This window comes from Acipenser ruthenus, chromosome 6, assembly GCF_902713425.1.
Source record: "Acipenser ruthenus chromosome 6, fAciRut3.2 maternal haplotype, whole genome shotgun sequence".
Taxonomy (NCBI): Eukaryota; Metazoa; Chordata; class Actinopteri; order Acipenseriformes; family Acipenseridae; genus Acipenser; species Acipenser ruthenus.
The window spans coordinates 65,781,468-65,805,562 of record NC_081194.1 but is presented as its reverse complement, the minus strand read 5'-3'; the positions used below and the strand labels follow the sequence as shown (position 1 = coordinate 65,805,562).

General features: G+C 39.4%; 2 protein-coding genes across 5 annotated transcripts in view; one reads left to right on the top strand and one right to left on the bottom strand.

Moving 5' to 3' along the window:
- Positions 1–4,283: 4,283 nt before the first annotated feature.
- Positions 4,284–8,485, bottom strand: LOC131737321 (type-1 angiotensin II receptor-like). Of its 2 annotated transcripts, none has more exons than XM_059025698.1 (2): positions 8,374–8,485; positions 4,284–6,105 (listed from the first exon to the last, which is right to left on the bottom strand). In XM_059025698.1, exon 2 carries the CDS (start codon positions 6,084–6,086, stop codon positions 5,010–5,012), a length of 1,077 nt encoding a protein of 358 aa, XP_058881681.1. In that variant the 5' UTR covers positions 6,087–6,105; positions 8,374–8,485; the 3' UTR covers positions 4,284–5,009. The 2 variants fall into 2 exon arrangements, with proteins under 2 accessions (XP_058881681.1, XP_058881680.1); XM_059025697.1 differs by lacking the exon at positions 8,374–8,485 and adding an exon at positions 7,019–7,068.
- Positions 7,445–24,095, top strand: part of mtmr9 (myotubularin related protein 9) — a 38,538-nt gene continuing 21,887 nt past the window's right edge. The window contains exon 1 of one of the 3 annotated variants that reach the window (XM_059025695.1): positions 7,445–7,517. The gene's annotated coding sequence lies outside the window, so the exon portion shown is untranslated. Of the gene's footprint in view, positions 7,518–7,849; positions 7,927–24,095 lie in introns of those variants that run through there. The other 2 variants (XM_059025696.1, XM_059025694.1) reach the window with 2 other exon arrangements.

Below are 24,095 nucleotides of genomic sequence, written 5' to 3'. Positions count from 1 at the left end.
CAGCTTCCCTTGAGTTAGTCAGATGCCTTGGTCAGGGGAAGAGCCTGTATACCGTGTGCCAATTCAACAAGCTCACGCTCCCAGTGCTCATCGACACAGTCCACCATGAGCCTCATCCATCCTGGCACACTCCCCAGTGACAGGGGAGCAACCTGGAGGCAAGGCATGCCACCACGGCCCAGATAAAGACAGTGACTTTGTCGACCCCATCCACGGCAAGCCCCCATGTCGCCCCCATCCACGGCAAGCAAGTACTGCAAGTCCGCTGCGGGGACCGCCAACTGGACCACGAGTTCTGGCTCGCCGACATTGGGGACCGGTGTATCCTGGGACTGGACCTGCTCACCAAGACTGGGGCTCGCCTTGACCTCGCCACCTTGATCCGGCTGTGGAGAAGATGTCCCGGAACTCTAGCAGGAGCCCTTGGAGTTATTGCTGCTCATTGGCAGCGAGGCCGGTACAGTTCTGTTGCCACAGTTCCGCTATCGCCCCCTCAAAGGCTGGTGGTCTGGCAACAGTACGGGGGGCGTGAGAGGTCACTGGCTGGTTTGGCGATGGCGCAGCGGGCCCAGGCTCCTATTGCTGATGGTGCCATGCTTGGGTTTGGCATACCTCAGGTGGTGAATCCAACCTTAGGTAGCAACTGACAGGAGGCTATCGACCAGCTCCGGGGGGAGCTGACCCGATCTCTGGTCCTCGCTTTCCCTGACCCGAAGAAAGAGGTAACCTTGGACACTGACACCAGCAACGTGGGCATCAGGGCAGTGCTTGTGCAGGAAACGCCGGAAGGTGAACGGGTGGTGGCCTACTTCAGCAAGACACTGAGGAAGGCGGACGAGAGCTGCTGGCTGTGGTGAAAGGACGGGCGGCGGTTCCAACTACAGACAAACCACGCCTCGCTCCAGTGGCTTCTGTCCTTTAAAGAGTCAGAGGGACAGGTAACCTGCTGGATAGAGGCCCTGCAAGGGTTCAATTTTGGCATCCACCACGCCAACGCTGATGTCCTCTCCCATCACCCCTACGCAGACCCAGTGCCAGTACTCCTCCCGTGTGGAACAAAAGGAGAACTGACTACAAGAGTCCAAGGTGAGGGCCATCAGCGACCTCAGCAGCATCCCTCGCCTCTTCAGCCAATGGCAGCGCAATGACCCAGAGGTGGACCCCGTCCCCCGGTGGAAGTTGGCAGAACAATGGCCCCGCAAGGAAGACCTCACCTGGCTCTCACCCTCAGTCAAAGCACTCTGGAACCCTGAAAACTAAGGAAAGAGTCCTCTACCACCGCTGGCGAGACCCGGCCAAGGATCACCACCGCTGGCAGCTGGTGGTTCCGCTGAGCCTCCGCCCTGAAATGCTACAGGCTGTACATGGGGGCAGTTGCGCAGACATAGTTAAGGTTTGAACGAAGGTACTGTTTAAAGTCGATTTTACAACCAGCTCAAAAGGGGGGTAAAACACCACCAATATGCATGAACATTTTTATGTGTGATTGGATTGGCAGGCTCAACAAACCGTATGAACGGGGTAGCATTTGGTTGAAAACTTTTTGAGATACAGAGTGGCTTAAAAAAACAGCTGTTTTCTTTTCTTTCTTTTTTTTTAGAAATTATTAAGATGCTTTTTTATACAATTGTAGCTCAAAAAATATAGCAAATTAAGGAACATGTCCTGGGGGTGTAGATGTGCAACTGAGCAGTCATAACTTTTTGGGGGCCTAGTTTTTTGAACCCCAACATCACTGCTGTCTGATGTCGTTGCTAGGCAGAGTGACTTGTGACCATTCCATTGCACTGAATAGGGAGACATGGAAAATATAGTTCAGCACACACAGGTCGCATCTATGTTTCTGTCTGGATTAAAATTGGTAATCAGTGACATGTTTTTTGTGTTAGTGCCTTCAACACTGGTGAAACTAATAATCATTTTTTTTAATTTAGGAAATACGATTTTAATTTTCCCCCATCTCACTTTTGTTGTTATGGTATGGTCGGTAGTTAAAATGATTCTTACATGATCTTTCTAGAGAGAGTGGACAAAGCCATACAACATGAAGAATAACTGCCCTTGGCACTACTGTTCAAATTTGTCCCCTCCTCTTCAGCCTCAGAGACAGCCGTTGCTGTCCCCACCTCTCCAGTCTCAGGGCAGGGATTAACATTTTTCACATTTGATTTCACTTCAATAAATCTGGCTTTAAAAAAAAAAAAAATCTTCTGTGCTATTTAGTGTCACAAGTTATGTTTTCACCACTACATTATGTGGCAGATGTGGTTGTTTGATTTTCCTGGATGCCTTCTGCAAAACAATGGAATTTCAATGGCAAAAACTTTGTTAAAGTAACGTTAAGGTTTGGTTGCAAAAGTCCAAAAGGTTAGAAAATTGCAAGTTAAGGTAGGTATCTGCAATTGTACCTAAACATGTTAATGTCATAATTGGCTTGCAGCATAACACTGTGTTAGCAAGCATTCATAGTCAACTGTAAAGTTTGAAAGAAGAATGGTTAATCACAGTGCAAACATACACATAATGCAGAAAATGCAGTGACTCCTTTTGCCATGTGAAACAGTGCAGTTAATACAAGAAAGCCAATGTTGCAGATTCCAGATACAGAAAATATTGTTTGTATGATATTGCTGATAGCGTTTGGATATGACTTGTTTAACATTAGTTCCAGTAATACATGGAAGGTCCCTAATTAATTCTATAGCACTACTGTATTCTGAGTTCATTGGGTTTACTTAGAACACTGGTGAAATAATTAGCTTGACAGCAAACATTGTGGGAATGCTAATGCAGTTACTGAACATGTTACCAATCACAAGGACTATGATTTTCCAGTGTTATGTCCGTATGGCCAGTCTTCGGGGAGAATTTGTTATGTGATTAGTGATGTCATATATATTTAACAGAGTTTTCCTGGCTCAGAATAATCAATGCCACCTGCCTGTAATTAGCAGGCAGGTATATAACATGAATAGAAATGTTTGTTCAGGGCAGTCTGTGTAAAGGCAAGAGGCTGTCGGTGAATGAAAAAGGTAGTGTGTGTGTGTCTGTGTGTGTGTGTGTGTGTGTGTGTGTGTGTGTGTGTGTGTGTGCGTGCGTGAGTGTACAGACTTTTAATCGAAAAATTGCTCAGCTGTCCAATTATAGTTTAACACTCCATGTGGGAGTTAGGTTTTGTTTTGTGTAAATAAAAGTGCACGCAAGTGTTAAAGTGCGGTTTGGTGTCTGGGTCTGCTGTGTATTAAAGGGTGAAAACGAACCTCAGCCAAAAGGCTGTGTTACTATATATATGTGTGTGTGTGTGTGTGTGTGTGTGTGTGTGTGTGTGTGTATGTACTGTATGTATGGCAGGCAACTAGAACGAAAGAGCATCTCCTGAACTCGCTTGACACCTTAACACATAACAAAGACATCACAGTATCTGAGTAATTACAATTAGAATCACTCAGATTGGTAACAAACACTCCAATGTATTTCTGATAAAAGGTAAAGGAGTACTCTACCTTAGCATATATTGTGGCAGAGTAGGGGGATGAGAGATGTAGTCATGGGGGGTAATGGGACTACATTCCCCAGAATGCCACAGGAGTGAACCAGGATGAGGTCCACCTGGTTCTGATTTTATACTTGCCTGTGATTAGCAGGCAGGTATGAAAGCAGGTCACAAACGTTGGAACAGGGCTGTCTGTGTGAAGCTTGTGATGAGACCTGTATGGTCAGAATGAAAAAGGTACTGTGTGAACCTTGTTTGTGTACAAATGGGTTTTGGTAACCGGTAAACGGCTAATAGGGAAGAAGAAAAGTTTAATTTAGCATTCCTGGAAGAAGTGAGGCTTTTTGTTTTTATTTTGTTTTTGTGTTTAATAAAAGTGTGGTTCTGGGCCTGCTGTGTTAAGGGTGCAAAAGAGCCAAAGCAAAGAGAGACTCTGTTCCATTATATATATATATATGAATGACATTGTCAAGAAAATATCTTAAATTACCCAGAATGTTTGGTCCCAGTTTTCTGGAATTTGACGCTTCAGGCACTTGTGTGCTTTTTACAGGCCAAAAGCTGTACCATCCCACTTGAAAGAGACGTTCTGTTGGTATTTACAGTAAGCTGTAGTTTAACTTTTTTTTATATTACTTTGTTCAGTGGATGTGTGTATACAGCGTGAAAAGCAAACTATTAAACTTGTTTTATTATTATTATTTATTAGCTCAAACACATTGTCCAATAATAATGAAAATAAGTTATTTAGAATCTAACAACCAAACAATATTAAACATTATGTGTTGATTACAATACATGCACATTGAACTTTTACAGACAGAAATACGCTCGGTAACTGTGTTTTCCTCGGTGTATTTTGTACTGGACATTTGGAAAGATAATGTGAGGTATGATTGATGCCACAAACCAGAGAACCCATGCATTAACTGTACAAAGGTGACAAAATCTTATTGGAAACACAATTGCAATGAAGTAGTCTAAACTTAATGCACAAATAAGCCAATAACATTCACCTCAATTAAATTGAACAGGTTAGCAGGTCTGTTTTTCTTATTCCATGAGCAGCCTCATGTAAAATATCATTGTGTGCCAAAGCAAAGCATAAAACCAAACACGAAAAACAGAAAATCAATACAAGCAAAAGGATGGTTATGATGATGGTGCTAACAAGAGGTGTTGGACTAAGACCCTGCTTGATTGATCAGTTGCTGAATTATGTATTCCTACACCAACCAGCATTGAAAAAACAACTGCTTGGAAACTAGCCACATAAAAAAATATGGAAACCATGAAATAATATCTTGTCAGACATTTGTGTAAGACTGTGAATATATGTGACTTTTGTATAAAGGAATATTTTATTTTAAATGTGTTCAATAATCTGTTATTAAATAACCTATGACTATACAGATAGAGTATATGTTTGTGCCTATGTCTTGCATTCATATTTTAAATATCACAAGTTGTTGCGGGGGGTGGCATGGCAGCTTTTAATATAGGAAAAATGTATAGTTTATACTAAGGAAGGTGACAGCTGCTGTTGAGAAACAGATGGGCAACACATGATATCTCTGCATTTCAATTTGAAATTGCAGCACGAGAAGCCACGGCTAAGCCGATACACCAAAGGATCTATGCAGGCATTGAAAATAGTAAGAAAATTACTAATTTCACTGAAACTGTTGCCTATTTGTGTAAGCATGCATATGTTTTTACAGTTTACGAAACTCTGATAAATGCCACTGAGAATTACACTTAGAAGCTGTGATGGAAGCCAACAGAAAAGATAAAGAGCAATCACAGATGATATTAGTTTCATGGTTTTTTCCTTGTTTCCTGTTGCTCTCTTTCTCTTATAGAACTGCTGTAGAGTTCTGACTATCAGTATGTAAGTCACAACCAAAATAATCAGAGGGACAAGTAGATTAAGTACAATGTAAAACAAACTACTTAAGAAAACTGGTGCTGTATCATTCTGCAAGTTATACTGAGTACCACAGTAACCGTCTCTTCCTCTGTGTATTTTGTACTGGACATTTGGAAAGACAAGGAGAGGCATGACTGATGCCACCATCCAGAGTACCACAGAGAGAACCCATGCATTCTTAACTGTACGAAGGTTACGAAATCGAATTGGAAACACAATTGCAATGAAGCGGTCTAAACTTAATGCACAAATAAATGTTGTGTTTCCTGTGATTCCTAATATTATGTTGCTCATTGTAATCTGACACATTAATTTACCCATTGTCCAGTTGTAGTTAACATTCAAATACACAGTGTAGGGTAGAAATGAAAATAAGGTGATTATGTCTGCAAATGCTAGATTGATTAGTGCAATACCAGAGGTTTTCCAGGTTGTTATGTTATTCAGAAAAACAGTTACTTCAAAGATGTTGGCTAGAATGCCGACAGAGCAAAGGCTAAAGTAAATTAAGGACATGGTTTGTGGAAATAAATAGAACATCAAGGGACAGTCTTTTTCAATAGTGATCGGTATTTGAATACTGTTGTGAACTGTGCAGTTTTCACTTGTAGTGTTTTCATCGAAAGGTCTGTTGAGCAGCAGGATTCTACTTCCAAAGGACATCTTCAGTGTAACGAAGTGACTGGGGGAAGAAACAAGGTAACAATTTAAAATTAACAGACACAAATCCCTATGTACTTTAAAAACCACATATTCACAAATTCAAATAAAACACTATGGGAATAACATATCTTCCATTATCAGAAATGAGGTCATTATTGTTAAGTGTACATTTATATACATTAGTAATTATATACATATTTAACAATGTGACTAACAATCTACCTACATCTACAGCATATTATTCTTTGTATTTTACTAAAACAGATTAGCCCAATTTTCACAAGCAAGACCCTACACACAATGTAATTTGTAAACAATGTATGACGCATTCATTAAAATATACATTTCAGTTTAACTGAGCGTGTGCCTGTTTCTCAGCAGATAATTAGTCAATGTTGGGTACATTCAGCTGTTTTTATTTTAATTTTAAATCGCAGCCACGACACAGAATCAGATCTCAGACAAGTAACAAACTGATTTTTGTTTTTACAAATATACTTTAAATACAAATATATTGACTACTCAGCCGATACACCCTAAATTACCTTTTTACGTCATTTGACAAATGTACTTACAAAAAAAATATGATACGGAAAGTTATATGGTAAATAGCAGTTGCCCCTCCTCTCCTCACACTTTTTACAACGGACATGTGTTCATGGAGCAAAGCGGCAGCATCCTTTGAACTACCTATTCTTGTATCATTATTACCGCAGTCGCGTGAAGTAATTACAGGTCTCCCAAAGTAATGTAGAACAGCTGTTTTATGAGCAGGATATCGTTAACATATTTATACGTCAATGTAAAGGATATTATTATTATTATTATTATTATTATTATTATTATTATTATTATTATATTTCAATGACAATCACAAAACGATCACTAGATATATGTTTTATAAGAATGTGTTTGAACAATCCGCGACTCACCTTGTGCAGTGGACTGGACCACGTGTCATATTACTAGTAAGAAGCCTATCGGAAACATCATTACAAAATATTGCTACTTTAACTGCGCGCACATTGTTTTTGTTTGTTTGTTTTTTATGGTAAGCCGTTTTATCAATCTTTCTTTTTGATATCAGCAAAAACATTACAGATATCAGAAATTGAGAATTGCGTCCTAAAAGGGCGTGCCATAATGTATTCGTTGTGTGGTGGTAAAGTTGTTGTTTTTTTTTTTTTGTGTTTTTTTTTTAAAGTTATTTAGTCTCCCTCCGAATGCAAAAGCAAAAGCAGACCGATACAATCGTTGAGAGACTTGTGTTGCCGGTCTCAGTGTGGACATCGCTGAAGAGATAATGATCGGTAAGGAGGCTGACGAATAAATACTGTGCGCAAAGACAAATGGGAGGCATGTCAAGTACTATAGGTTTGCAGCTGGATGAACGGCGCACGGCTTTGCTTTCCGAATTGATTCTGAACAACGGTATGCATTTTACTGTAACCTACTGTGTTAATACTAATGCATCTGATTGATACAGTGTCTTCTACTCGGATACACATTTAAGTCTGTTCTAGTATTAGGGTAGGTCGGAATCAGTTTTCCCCCCCAACAACAGTAAAGCAATTTGGGTTGGTGTAAGGGCGGATTTTCATAGAGCTGTACGTTCTCAAACCGGACCCTATCAGCTTTACTCCCAAACTGGTAGATTGATTGTTTCAAAATATAGCAGTTTATAATTAGCTACCTATTTAAATAGCGAGACTTTTGATGGAATTGATGCTAGAAGGCCTATCACTGTCGATCAATCAATACAGTACTTGGTGGCAGTGGGTGCAGAGGAAACGTTTCGTCTGAAAGGATTTTCAAATTGGAAAAAAGCCAACTGAAAAAGGTAACGATTACCATAAAAACTTGTATTCACATCAAGCCTGCCCTCGAATAAATTACTTAGCCGTTTGTTTTTATATATACGCCACAAGCGACAAACACAACGTGGTATAGCCGGGGTTTAAGCCGTGCGAAAGTTTAGGCTATGTCGGTATGCGCCGCGTAATAATGCAACCCACGATTTAAGCTAAAAGACATTTAAAAACTGACACATTTCGACACACTACAAACACACACTATATAGGCCTAAGTGCATATAGTAAAAATGATAATGTTACTATTTGTAGTGAGTAGCTTTGGATACCTTGAAGTATTCATTTTCAGACAGTCAGCTGTAGAAACTATGCTCATACCGTCTACTGATATGATTATTGCAATACATAATTACACCTTTAATAAACCTCTCAATAAAAACAAATAAATAAAATAACAATGAAAGTAGAGTGCAAACCTGATAAAAGTTCCTCTTGGTTATGTAGTTGTCTCAAAGGCAGTGTTAAAGCAGCCTCAATCACAGGACCACCAGGAACTTAAAAGATATCTAAACTGGTGTGTTCACTAACGCGACAAGATCTTCTCATGTCGTTCTCCTATTCTGCACCCCATCTTTATAGTACCCCTGGTTATGCAAATTACACATGCAACATTTGACATTTACATATCCTTGCAACATGCACCAATTACCTCAGATTAATTTGAGTTGGTGCCTTAATGTTCAGATGTCCTCATGAGACCAAGACTAAAAAAATAATAACAAAAAAAAAGTGCGATTGGTTTTCAATCTAGAACTGTAACGTTCTGACTAAAGGTTACTGGTTCCATAATTTACATAACACTAAACTTTTAATATATATATATATATATATATATATATATATATATATATATATATATATATATATATATATATATATAATTACTACAGAATGGGAAGGGAGTGGTTTGCAGGTGTCCAGCAATTCTGTTTTGTTTGGATACTTTATTGTATTGTACAAGTATTGCTTTGAGAATTTCAACCAAAAATATTTTAGTTAAAGTATGAACAAACTGTCAGTACACAGGTTCTTTAAACTAGGGTGGACCAGATCAGGGGAATCAGAGGCAACAACAAGGCAGGTCATTAAATCCAAGTTTATTTAGCCAACAAAAGACATCAATCAATCAATCTTTATTTTATATAGCGTAACATAATACATGAAATAGTAACAGCAACACAGCAGCTAATAGCAGATATCACTCTTGAAGCAAAAGAGAACAGGTGGGTCTTGAGAGTTGATTTAAAGCGAGCGACGGTGGGAGCATCACGCACCAAAGCTGGGAGAGAATTCCAGAGAGTCGGAGCCATGAAGCTAAACGAGCGTTCTACAAGTGTGGTACACTTTTGCTTGGGGATACAAGCAGACCAGAGTCTGAGGACCTCAGCTTGTGGGCAGGGACATAGCGGGTCAGCAGGTTGAGGAGATACTCGGGAAGTTTTCAAGTAGCCAGTGCAGCTGGGCAAGACGGGGGGGGGGTGATGTGATCACGTTTTTACATCTGGTAAGGATCCTAGCAGCTGCATTCTGAACTAGCTGTAGTCGGTTTATGGCAGAGGGGCTTCCAGGGTCGAGTTTTAAGTAGAGCTGGGTGTCGTCAGCATTGGAGTGAAACATGAGGCTGTGTTGGCGGATGAGGTGACCCAAGGGAAGCATTGTAGATATTGAAGAGAAGGGGCCCAAGAACAGATCCCTGGGGGACACCACAAGTGACTGGGTTTGCGTCAGCACTGCATCCAACATAGAAAACAGACTGCATGCGTCCAGATAGGTAAGAGGACATCCAATAGAGACAGGTTCCAGAGATTCCAGCATACTTCTGAAGGTGGTCAAGAAGAATGCCATGATCTATGGTGTCAAAAGCAGCTGTTAGGTCAAGGAGGACAAGCACAGAGCGAGCATCAGCATTGAGCAGGAGATCATTTACAATCCGAAGCAGAGCAGTTTCAGTACTGTGATGCGGCCGGAAACCAGATTGTAGAGATTCAAGCAGATTGTTGTCTGTGAGATGTTTCATTAGCTGACTGGCTACAGCCCTTTCAAGAGTTTTTGAGAGAAAAGGAAGATTAGAGATGGGACAGAAATTAGATAAGTCAGCCGGATCAAGGGAAGGTTTTCTGAGTACCGGCGTAACTCGAGCAAGCTTAAGGGCAGCAGGGACCAAGCCAGAGTCCTGGGACAGGTTGAGAGTGTGCATAACAGAGGGAGCAAGATCAGAAGCACAGAGACGGACAAGATTAGTCGGCCAGGGGTCCAAGGGGCATGTGGCAGTAGTTGATTTCAACAGTAAGCCGGAAACATCAGCAATGGAGAGAGGAGAGAAGGAGGAGAGGGCAGGAGGGGCAACTGGAGGAGCGTCAGGGTGGTCAAGTAGTAAACTGGGTTTGTGGTGGGAGAGTGTAGAATAGATGTTGTCGATTTTGTTCCAAAAGAAAGAGGAGAAATCATGACAGGTAAGAGGAGGATGGACGGGAGATGGATCTGTCGGTGGCTGGATGTAGGATTTGGTCAATGGTCTTAAAGAGAACATTGGGTTTACCGTGTCCCATAGTTATGATTTCAGAGAAGTATTTCACCCTGGCCGTGGCAAGCGCACGCCTGTAGCTCGCGAGATGGTCAGTCCCGATCTGTCTGTGAACCGTTAGTCCAGATGACCTCCACTTGCTCTCAAGCTTGCGGCAGGCAGACTTAAGCACTTGAAGTTCGAGGGTGTACCATGGGCAGTTTCGATCTTTCTTGACGGTTCTGGTTGTAAGCTGGGCAACAGTTTCGATGATATGAGTAAGGGTGGCGTTGTAGAGGGTCACTGCATCATCAACTGAGAACAGGAGAGTACCAGTTAGAGGGGATGCAGAGACACATTGTGAGAGTTTCAGAGGATTCAGCAGATTCTTGGGACGGAAGGAGATAAAAGCATCAGTAGCAGAGGAAGGTAAAATCATTCACAGGTTGTTACAGTACTAGTCAGATATTTCTTCAAGCTACAGTGCTGCCTAGCATATACAACTACTCACTGTTACATATAGTTGGGGAGTCCAGGGACAGTTGTAACACCTTTAATTTCTCCAATCAGAAGCAAGCTAGAGTGCCACAACTCACTCGGCACATGCTCAGTTCAGGTCTCTGTCTGCCTGTGGAAGAGGAGCTGTCTGTACCAAAGCACTGAGGTTTTATCTACAAAAATCAAAACATTTCCCACCAGTTTTCTTTTTGTGATATATACCTGTTATCCAGTTTATGGATCCAGGCTTTAGCAGTCGCATCCCTGATCTCTGTACTTATAATTGACACAATTGATTGCTCTTAGTTTTGTTGTTTCTTGCTGGAACATGAGGTTTAGTAATGGCTCTCTGTGTTGAGGCCAGTTGTAACACGTGTTACAATTGACCGTATACAGTGTTAGCGCAACTATATTTGGGCACATGAAGCTTGCACTGAAGGAAACACAATTGTGACTCAGAGTGGCATATTCTTGCTTGAAAAGGCCTATAATTTTAGCGATGTTAAAAAGTTTTAAAAATAGGACAACAACAAGAAATTGCCTTATGTGAATATTTTTATTTTTCAATAGATATTCCGTTTTTGAGTTAAATAACATGTGGTGTTTTTGATTTAATTATTCTTCACAGAATTTATATCTGACCCCACCCCGTTACAACTGACCCTGGCCCTGGGTTCAATTGTAACATCGGGCACCTTACATTTCACGCCCTCTTGCCATGTATATATCAGCTCTTAAAACAGGATAACTATGGGGATTGGTAGAGCACTGTGCATAATGGAGAGAAAGGTAAAAAAAATGTTACATCTCTCCCTGGTCTCCCCTACCCTGTGCCACCCACAGGAATTTTCGGGCCCGGGAATCAGTAGAAAATATAGGGCGAGTTATATTAACTGCATTTATTTTGCGTTCAGTAAATCTTCCAGTTTCTTTTTTTTAGGCGCATTGTAATGCAGCTGAGCTGGTGTAGTATCAAATTCCCATAGAAATCAGTGTCCCCTGCTCATTTTCCGCATGTGCAGAGCGCCTTTTTCCAGTCTATATACGGGCTTGGTTGATTTTGTCATGGGTTCATGGCACAGGTGAACGCACAGCCGCTGCCTGTGAGCAGCAGCTCCTGAGACAAATGCACAGGGAACTGACAAACTTTTCAATAATGCATCACAAATACACAACGTGAATAACATAGGACGACCAAGTTGAAAGGAACGCATATTGAAAGTTATTACATTAAATAGATAAAACACTAGGCAAAAGATTTTTTTTTAATATGTCATTTCTGCGCTTTCTACGTCCAAGCCTGGCAAGCTTATGACATAAGGTGACCATATTTTGTAAACCATATCCGGGGACACACATAAAACATTGTACTTTACACAGTATTTCTGATGCTGGCAGCACTGGAGAAGCTTGCTGGATTAGCTATGCCAACTGCAATAGTGCTGTACCATCTAGAGCAGAACCTGGAGAGCTACAGGGTCTTTGGGTTTTTAGTTTCAACCGAGCTCTCAATTACTTAATATAAAGTAGTTTCTTAGGAAGTTTTGGTGGTATGGACCACCATATTATTATTAGTTTATTTAGCAGACGCCTTTATCCAAGACGACTTACAGAGACTAGGGTGTGTGAACTATGCATCAGCTGCAGAGTCACTTACAATTACGTCTCACCCGAAAGACGGAGCACAAGGAGGTTAAGTGACTTGCTCAGGGTCACACAATGAGTCAGTGGCTGAGGTGGGATTTGAACTGGGGACCTCCTGGTTACACCATAAATTTGAATGGTGTACCCCTGGCATAAGGGACACCAGTTTCCACGGCTGAATACTATAGCTTTGGAAATTTGGTGTCCCCTAGAAAGCATGCCCTTTAACGGACCGCTCAACCATACTTTGACATACGAATTAATGAAAGAAATTGCAGGATTTGACACAGACTGTTTGAAACTCTACCAACTGTTTGAAGTAATATTCCCTGTGTTACCGCTAGATGGCACTGCAGCTTCAATCAGCACTTTTTTGAAGTTGTCTGCATTTCAGTAAGTATACATACTAAAACAGCACGTCTTTACTTAATGGAAAAAAGTAGGTTTCATAAGGGTGGGTTGATATAAATCAGAAAAAAAACTAATTTGAAATAGTGAATACGATTATTTAGAAACATTAAGTTTATTTTGCTCTTTCTGCAACTAATGCTTGGTAATTCATATTGTGTGGCAATTGACAGTAATGCAGAAGTTCAGTTATCCAGTATGGTAATTATTAATAATTTCTATTGAATTATTTTATTTGGTTTCAGTATATTTAGTTACTGTAATTACTTAATTCAATAAAATTACAAGGTTTTAATTTTTGTGTGAGTGTAAGACTTATTTTATTTCGTGGCATAGCTAGTTGCATACTTGCCAACATTTGGAGACTGTTCACGGGACGCTCCTCTCAGGGGGTGGGGGGTGCGGTTGAGTGGGTGGTCATACGCATCATACCCATGGGAGGAGTCATACGCAAAAAGCACTCTATCATATAATAGACGTATCCCCCCAACTTGACACGACATGACTAAATTAAAGGTCAAATTAAAAAAAATCATTAAATGTTCCCTTTGATTCCAGCAATCGGAATCTATAGTGAAAACATTTTTACATTTTTCTATTTCTATGAGATGTCTATGATATATATATATATATATATGTATATATATATACCGTGTTTCCCCTTTAACGCTGTAATCGGGAGTCATAGTTAAGAGACTGTGATATTTGTGTTCTGCCTTATAACAAAAATACTAGTGTTAGTGTAATGGCATTATGGGGCAAATGGGAGCCATGGTCGTATCGCCTTATAACCTGCTCCGCAGTATAACGGGCTGCCTTATGAAGGGGGAGCACTGTATATATGTATATTGTGGAATTGCAACCCTAGTGGATGGTGAGTAAGGCACTGCTTCCTTAAGTAGGGACCAGTGTGTGCGTGTGGAGGCAGACAGATAACACATTTATTGTATGCATAGTTCCCAAAAGTAACAAAATAATACTTTCCCACAGAAAATAAACAAACAAAAAACCCTTGTCGTGAAAGGCGCTAACTCAACACAGAATTTCCCTACCTAATGAGGAGGGCTAATCCCTTTACCTCCAAAACAAAAATGAACGTTGAAAAAAATCTTTTCACAAGTTATCAGTCAACAAGTACCTCCTTCAAACACTCAGGGTAGATGTACTAAAGTGTTGCAGCTGTTGCAGTAGTCGCAAACGAGTTGGAAGTCTCGGGTGAAATGTACTAAACAAACACAATGCTGTTAGCGACCTTTTAGGGAATGCTTTGCGGCAGCAGTTTTGCTTTGTGGTTCAACTTCAGATGAATATGCAGGCATTCCTGCATAAATTCGCAAGAAAGGGGTTCTCAAATATTATAATGAGATGTACTAAAGCTGTCGGCAATTGTGGCACTTACAATTGCATCAATTTGTTAAGAACTTTTGAATGCGTGTTTTAAACAGTCGCAATTGTTGCTGGCATTTCCTGTTGCTCTATTTCTTAGGCATTGCCATTTGTGCTCAAAACATTTTTGAGGCAAACACCCAAATACCTATTTTTTCCCTGTCTGTACTTGCAAGCCTTGAAAACAAATTTGACCTTTCTGGTTTCCCCAATGTGTTGGGAGCAATAGACTGCACACATGTGCCACTAACCCCTCCAGCTCATTCTGAACACCTGTATAGGAATAGGAAACACACCTATTCTATTAATGTGCAGGTGGTTTGTAATTGTGCACAATTTAGCACTGCACCCCTGACTAACTTAAATAAAAAGTGACAGTATACATTTGGCTTACAGGCTACTCATGATAATATGAATTAGTGGTATAATGCAAAATTTGTTGCTGGTTCCTTTAAATTCATATTAATGAGAATTGACTTTCCTCCTGTAAGTATCATAACTTGCCAATGCGGCACCATGATCTATTTTGTGTTCATTGTCTAGGCCACTAAGTACCCCAAGTTAATATAATAATAATAATAATAATAATAATAATAATAATAATAATAATAATAATTTAAAAACACTGTTAATTTTCCATAATTTAATTTGAATTTTTTTTTTTTAAATGAAGGACAATTAAACAAATTGGTGCATCTCTCTATCTTTCTCTCTCTCTCACACACACACACACACACACACACACACTCTTCAGTTACTGTATAAAGAGATCATTGTATACAGACTGACTATTAATCTATAACCAAACATTAACCCATAAAGTACCAAATATATGTCCGAAAAAATAAGAACACAGCCTGCATTTATGTAATTTGATATATTACATTTAGACTTTACTTTTCCGGTTAACACAATTAGAATATGTTATCATAACAATATAGTTAGAGAAAATTAAAATAACAAGTAGATGCCAGTTAAAAATGCACCAAAAAAATGTCAAAGTAGCCTGTCCTCAAACAAGTACAATGGCACTTAATGGTTTAAGGTGTGTTGGGAGAAAATCTTTTTACTCCAAACACCAACAAAAATGAATTCTAGTACTTCTCTACAAAGATGACAGCTGTGGCAAAGGAAATAGCTCTGCAATATGCTTGACCTGTTTAAAAACAAATCATGTTAGCTTAAGTGCTGCATGTTTATCACAGGGACAAGACTTCATTCATTTTTTTCCTTTGATAAACATCAGGTTGTACGGTGATGCAATTGTTTCTGCCCCAGCTGGATTTCACAAGGTAAAGAGTCTGTAGTATTTTGCTCAATAGACTACCAGGACAGTCAGAGATAGGTGGCACAGTAGCCAGTGCCACTGCCCCTCACCTCACATAGCACTCAATTCACAAACACTAGATATGCAATTAAAAACATTCATGAAATGAATTGCCTGCCTGTTAAGAGTTCCTGTTTGTTATATTTAGGTTGGTTACAAGTGGAAGCAGTTTTATCCAAATTCCCATAGCCCTCTTAATTCATCCTCCTCTGGTAATTTTTTAATAAACATTCCCTGATTATTTAAATCACAACACAAGCTGATGAGCTGATGACCTTTCCTACTATTCACCAATTACTTCAGGTTAACTTTCCTTCAAAGACCAGTATGTGTAAATGTCAGCTGCTTGGTGCAGTTAGCTTAGGATGTATTCCTTGACTTTCAAAATTGATAATAAAAGAAAGTGCAATTAAATTAATAAATATTGCTATGCATTCTCATTTGCAACTTATTTAATGTCCAATCTGTTTTATAAATAAGAGTCCCAGCTTCCCTGACAGAAGGTAGATAATTCCATAATGTAGGAGCTTACAAGAAAAGGTCTCTCTTTTTATTCACCCTAGGAATAACCAGCAGCCCTGCATCCTGTGATCTAAGAGTGTGGTTAGGATATACAGTGTCAGTAATTAATTTAAGTATCTGGGTGCTAATCCATTCAGGGTTTTATAAGTTAAAAGTAAAATCTTAAAGTCAATTATCTAGTCCACAGGGAGCCAGTGCAATATGGAAGTAAAATGCAATGGAAGTAATATGTTCAGAATTCCAGCGGCAGTGTTCTGAATGAGCTGTAAGCGAGACACCACACGTTTTGGGGTACCAGAGACAAGTGCATTACAATAATCAATTCACAGGACAGGAGCAAGGGCTGCATGGAGGAATAACCCCAGGAATTGAAATGGGAGAGAAGTGCTTGTGACTTTAGCAGAAGTACAGGGTTTCCCCTTGGCTCGCAGAGATCTGTCCTCTCGGAGGTGAAGCCCAACTGATCGACCTCCAAGGCTGGGAAGTTACGTTACTTCCCCCAAGGGGAAATGAAAAGTAGGATAGTGGACGAATCGAAAAGATGAAGAGAAGTCTGAAGGTCTCCCTTGTTTACAAAGGTCGCCTATGAGGGAGGTTGGCACAGCCGAACTTCTGAGGCTGAGTGTGCTTCTCTTCGTTCGCAGGGAGACTGGAGAGCTGGAAAAGAGAAATAAACATGTAAGGAAGATCAAGGGTCTCCCTCCAGCTCTCGGAGCCACCTCAGAGGAGTCGAGGCAAAATGTCTGACTCTGAGGCTGAGAACAAGCTTGGCTCTCCAGAGAGGGAGACTGGCATGGGTGAAAACGTTTAGAGTGAGCAGAAGAACAAGAAATAAAAGATAGGATAGTTTTGGCCGGGGGACTCCTTTGGCACTCGGGGAACCTTCCTCTCCCCGCAACTCTGCCACCAATGCAAAGAAGGATTAGTAAAGAAATAGAGGTTAATTAATAACACAATAATCGATATACCAAAATTAATATTTTCTTTTTTTTGGGGGGGGGGGGCCGGGGGGGATTAATCTCACTGCTCAGTGGAGAGGAAAGATAGTGGGATAGGGAGGAATAAGGAGATATTGACCCTGGCGGAACTGGTCTGTTTTGGAGCTGCAAAGAAAGTGAGAGTGAGAGTCAGGGATGAGAGAGGGGTTGCAGGAACGAAGGCCCAGGGAGGGAAAACTGGGGGCAGAAGGGACAACAAACTCAGAACAGCGGAGAAAACCAAAGAAGGGAGAAAGGGATTTCATGACTAAATCTTCGAAAGGTGAAAAACAACCTTAGAGAAAGATTGAGATAAGGTGAAATAGAATATCAGTAGTGATAGGGAGACTGGAAGGGGAAGGAGGAGGGGAACTCTTTGCCACCCCCCTGAGGAGAAAGTGGACAGTGGGGATAGATGAGAGACGAGGAGGGGAAGAAATATATAATAGTCAATAGTGGTATTGAATGCCAGCTAGGTATGTTTCGAGAGTTCCCAGGGAGAGGTGCAGCTTGTCCTTTGCATGAACAAGGAAAGACATAATGAAATCCTGGTTGAAGGGGAGGGAGATCCGATTTTGGTTGCAGAAGGTCATGAAGGCAGACCAGCCTGTTGTGTAGGAGGAGCGGGTGGATGGGGTGAGGGCAGAGGCCATATAATCTTGAGTGGAAGCAAGGAGATTGCTAAGGAAATAATTTAGTTGAATATCAGATTGCTGAATGGAGGAACAGGCGGGGGGTAGTACACATGATCTCAGCTTGCTTATATTTCTTCCTTTATATAAATTTCAATTTAATTTATTTATATAGCGCCTTTCATACCACAGTATCTCAAAGTGCTTTACATGTCGGTTAAAACAGAAATAAGTCTGCTGTATCAAGAAATAGTAAAAATGACAAAATAACAGTATGTAGTTATAATAATAACAATATCAATAAATAATAACAATAAAATAAAAACAGCTGAAGAAAACAGGAAATGAATGAGAATGATAGGCAAAACACAAAATTACAAAAATAAGCAACTAAAACAGATACAAACAAGTATATTTGTAAGTCAGGTTGAAAAGGCTAGACTATAAAAGTAAGTCTTCAATTGTGATTTAAAGATATTGACTGCAGCAGCATCTCTAATAGAGAAGGGCAATGGGTTCCACAGTCTGGGAGCATTATAACCGAATGCACTTTTATAAATTGATTTCAATAAAATAAAATAAAATGCTGACCTGAAGCTGGGATAACAAAGTTCCTAATATTATATTATAAGTTCTCAGTATGTTATATATTATATTTCCACAAGAAACCAAATATGTTTACTCTAAGACAAATAAAGCTTGTCTCAAGTTTAAGTACCCAAGGGACCAGAGAAATGAAATGCAATTAATTAGAAATTATAAAGAGGAGAAAAACTACAAGTTACAGAGGGACTGGTCACACAATGTCAATTAAAAATGCAGGCTGATTCCATGTCAAATGTCCGATGGGTGTCTCAAATGGCAGGTCTCTAGGTAATTTAGGCCTTGTAAAAATGTGAGTGAACTTGCAAACTGTTCATTTATTGTTCAGCAAAACATTATACACTATAAAATATTATTGGACTTTGTAATTCTGCACATTATATTCTTTTTTTTTTTTTTCAAATGTGTTAGTTTGTGGTTGACAGATTTTTTCACCCAACAAATTTCATTAACAATATAGTCAGGCATAATTGATTGTGTGTGGACCCAGCTTTAGTGCAGAATGTTGTCTTTTTTTTAAAACAACATTCCTGTAAGATATGAAAGCACTGGCATGATTTAAACGCATAAAGCAGGATCTCTGTACAGAATAAGAAGAGCAGCCTGAAGAAAACTACAATTTACCTGAAAATTATTATTATTTATTTCTTAGCAGACGCCCTTATCCAGGGCGACTTACAATTGTTACAAGATATCACATTATTTTTTTACACATTATTTTTTACATACAATTACCCATTTATACAGTTGGGTTTTTACTGGAGCAATTTTAGGTAAAGTACCTTGCTCAAGGGTACAACAGCAGTGTCCCCCACTGGGGATTGAACCCATGACCCTCCGGTCTGGAGTCTAGAGCCCTAACCACTACGCCACACTGCTGCCCATACAAGACACCAGTAACTGATATCATGACAGTCCCTATGCTGTAATGTACTTTATACACAATGCCTAGTAAAAGAAGTGCAGTGATCATAGTGCACCCAGCAAGTTGTATTTCAACAACGACCACATGCAAATGTTGTGCTGTGAGTTGTTTCAGTGCTTCATTGGGCAAGGTTTTAAGGGGGTATCTTAAAAATGTGAACTTTGTTTATAACCAAATATTTACATTCAGTATTTATTGTTTTAAATGGCTTTCGGATGTTTTAAAGAGAATAATATGATATATCAGTCCCCCTTAAAACCTTGACCACCCTTAAAACCAATAGGATTATCTCAGCAGTTGCCTCCAACATCTGCCACTGTTTTTAGTGGCAGAAACCAATATTGACCATTGAAACACAGGTTGAAAGCAAACAGGTTGATTTTTTTAAATCGTGTTTGGATAAACGGCACAGATTACAAGTCTGTTATTCACAAAATGGCAGAATAACTAATGAACTAAAGTAGTGCAAATATTTCCCCTGACAACTTTGCAAAGTCACTGGAAAAACAGGAACACAACATGTGTCTTTGGCAATACAGTACCCATCAGAAGGCAGTACTGGATACAAGGCAAGTTGCTTGTTGCCTATTAAAATGTTTAACAACTAAAGGGCATTAAACTATAGAACTACAATAGCTAAATGTAAAAGGCATCCTCAGCTTGGTGACATACAGGGGCTGGGATTGCATGCAGGTTGAAAAACTCTTGTACCGTTTGCATCTTGCTATTTGCTGCCATTTCTCTCTTGGGTTCTTGTTAAGCATTTGCCCTTTTATTTCTGTCTCTTGTGTAATCAGGCAATTATGACTGCATGTTCCGTTTTCCTTTATTGTTGTTTGTTCATAAAGGTCGCTAAAAGGACAGAAAGGCTAAGAGCAGTCATCGTTCAAGCATGGACTAATACATTTTAAAAACAAATAAAATAAATATACCTAATTAACAGTACTTTTTAAGAGAGACTTTTTTTTGTTTTTCTGATAAGTAAAGGATGAACCGAAAAAGAGTTGAGTGATATAATTCAAGGTTTTGAGTGAGTCTGTGGATATTACTATGGGCCTTACATTTAATCAGATGTGTTATACTGTACTGTATTGTACTGTATTGTACTTCACTCTGAAAATGTGCCTTGTTCTGGAGACAGAGTTCATGCTTTGTCAGGTTTATATAGCTTTTTTTTTTGGAATCGGCAATTCTTTTTTCTCATTTTCTCACCAATTTGGAAAGCCCAATTATTTCAACCTGGCTCTCCGCTGCCAGCCGAGGACACCCTGGCCGACCTAAGCTCTCCCCACCCTCCCGCCACCCCCTGGGAACTCCTGTCCACGGTCGGCAGTGGAATAGCCTGGACTCGAACCGGCGACCTCTAGGCTAAACTTGGGAGCCCCTGGTTTATATAGTTTTACCTTTTTCTACCTTTTAAGTATTCTCTGCCCAGCAAAGAAATCATGAGTCTATCCAATGGGTCATCATGGAAGTGAGGGCTTTTCTACAGTGGATAACCATGAAATGTGGTTTAATCAAACAGGAACAAACAGGCCCATTTAAATAAAAATGTAATGATTTACATTTAGGGCTAGGGCTAGTGTTAGGGTTAGAGCTAGGGCTAGTGTTAGGGTTAGGGCTAGGGATAAGGTTAGGGTTTTTCACATTGGGATTAGTGTGAAAGTTTAGATTTTAGGGTTTGGCTTTAAGATATGTTTAATATATTGTGGTATAATTTTAACTAAATGAAATGCCACATTAAAAATGTTTTTGTAATACATTGTAAAAAAAAAAAAAAAAAACCTCAAAAGTATTTACCAGCAACATTTGGCAAATAAATCAGATGACCTCATGGAATCTGTACTCCAACTGTGTGTCATGACTTCTTAACTTCAATAAAGTTGTTAACTGGGCCATTGAGGTGTTTTTCTGGTGATTTTTTAATTATCTTGATTCTCATCTACTTTAAAGCCAATTAATATCTCCATGGACCAATTACCAGGAATGAAGGTACAGTATACAGCAATTACAGTGCATCAGAATAAGCCCATGTTTATGCTAAAAGCTTACATCATTGTAAGAATTGGTAGAATCACTGCGAGCGAGTTCTTACCTTTACATTGCATTTGCTAAGCTGAAGTGGATCCATGTGTGCAATTATTAGTGAAGCTCTTAAGAATTGTGCTGGTTGCATGGTAGCTGAAACCTCTTACATTAAGATAAATAATAATTGGGTTTCTGAGCCTTTGGCCTTGCTTGTCTCTTGTCATTTCAGACTTTTGATTAGGTGGGATTTGAATATCCACATAGAGAACTGCTTGGATAGCTGCTCTAAAAAAATTCTCTGCTCTTTTTTAGATTCCTTAAATTTGATTCAAAATATCTCAACGCCTGCTCGCATGAAATGGCATACTTTAGCCATAGTCATTACATTAGGGTTATCTCTCAGTAACCTTTCCCTCGTTCCACTTTCTCGTTTCTTTCGAAATTGCTTCATTTCTTCTTCTTCTTGTTGTACCTCAAACTGTTTGTATTTAGACCTTTTTAGATTCAGTTAAGTTAAGCAGCCTGGCTGCTGCTTTGGTGCTCAGCAGTGGGCTGTCATCATCAGTTGCTTTTGTGTACCCTTCCTAGTATCATTGGGTCAGGATTAATCTGAGATAGGTGACGTGAAGTCAGGGCCTACTCAAGCAATTTGAGACCCCCTGCAAAAAAAATAATAATAATAATTGGGGGCCCCCTTTATGCATAAAGTATTACCAAAAAAAGCTGCCTGTTTATAGGTATGTGCCAGTGTAGAGTTTCCTGAGGGAAAGAGATGCATCTTTTTAAAACGAGCAGTGGGGCACCATAGAAAACTTCAAACACCAGGTTTTCAATACACAATCTAGAACTACACATAAGCATTGCAATCTGGCTTTTATGTTTATCATAAGGGAACAGATTATGTTTCTTCTATATATAGCCCCACATGCATCACCGTAGTGAGAATGTTGTTATGTACATAACATTTTTGATAACTGTTTGTTAATCAGGAATCAAGTGCTGAATCTGCTCCATCCCACTGTGCACATGACTGCAAACTAAAAGGAAGCAATCGTGTTCATATCTTTAGGAAGCACAGGTTTAGCAGTCACCCCCCACAGCTCTTATTTCCAATGCTGGACATTAACCCTTTGTTTTATGGGAGGACACATAATGGATAACTGCAATACATTGTTTTAATGTATTTAATGCAATATAGGTAAACATGGGATACAAAAATAGACCAGTTATTTTCTCATAATTATATTCATTTGATTACTCCAAACACATGTATGATACGCATCTTTATGTAATCTGTACATAACCGTGCATCGTTATTAGCAAAATCAAAAGTTAGGAATAGGGAAATCCAATGTTTGGCTCCTCACTGGCCCTGGTCGCTTTCTCCTTTACACAGGCTTGCTTCAGTTTGCTCCCTTTCTGACTGATCCCTTCTTTCTCCTTCACATTGTCTTCTACTATACTGAACATCTTTCTTTTGGAAGCACCAGATACATAGTTTCTATGACACTCCATCATAAATAATCATTCACTGCAAAACAAGTACACAAATATACATTCATAATACACACAGAATGTAATAAAATATAATGCGTGGGTTTCATTAAAAGATCCAATGAAGTAGTCCCATCTAATACTTAATATGGTTGAATCATGCTATATATAATTAACCCTCTATGTTACACACCTCAGTATATGAAACTGAAAAAAAATGTAAATCATATTTTTTCTTTTTTTTTTTGTTCTTTTATGATTTTTTGTTTGGGGAACATGAATCTGGCCACACATGTAGCACAAATAAAACATCCAAATAAAGGTGTATTTTAAAACAAAAATAGTCTGGACTCCTAAATCCTAAATTGTTTGCAAGCCTTTTATTACACAATTTTCGTGACTGAAAAAACAGATATTTTTCAATAATTGTATAACATAGCACAATATTAATGCGGGTGTAATACTGATAGTACCTCCAATATGGTTCATGGAGACCACTACACTTAATGTTTACTTCCTCACTTATAAAATCTTTGTTTTATTACTCGCAGTCTTGCAGTTCATTAGAGGAACTCGGGGTGCAGGAAAAAAAAAACACACCTTTCATTTTACTTTCACAGAGATTGACTTTAGAGTCTTTATTGCACATTGTTTTGAAAAATACTTGAACTAGCATGGTGCATGGGAGGGTTACAAATACTGCACTGATGGTTTGTACGGTAGATGCACTTATTGGAGGTGCAGGCAGTTTAAACATATGTTCAGTTTGTGTACATGGTTCATTATACCCAACAAGGCACAATTTCCACTAAAGTCAACACAGAAGATCAGTAACCCAGTCCTTAACATTTTTAACTTTGTTTCCTGTTCAGAAAACAACACTTTTAATTGGTCCCAGTTGGACTATCTTTCTGTGTAGTTAGTTACTGTTGAAAGGTTTAAGTACATTCACGTGTGTTGAGACTAATTATTCCATCTTCAGTTCAGGTCTGCACACCCTTGATTTTAATTACAGCCTTTCGTCGCATTGAATTGACATGCTTTGCGTGCTGAGCTGGGCTACAAATTCAAAAGTAGCTCTGAACTATTTCACAGTTCACTCACACTTCTCAAAAATGTTTTCTGACAAGAACAACCAGTAAATCTGTCTACCTAGAAGGACCGAGGGGTCATTTTGACCCCTACCATGTT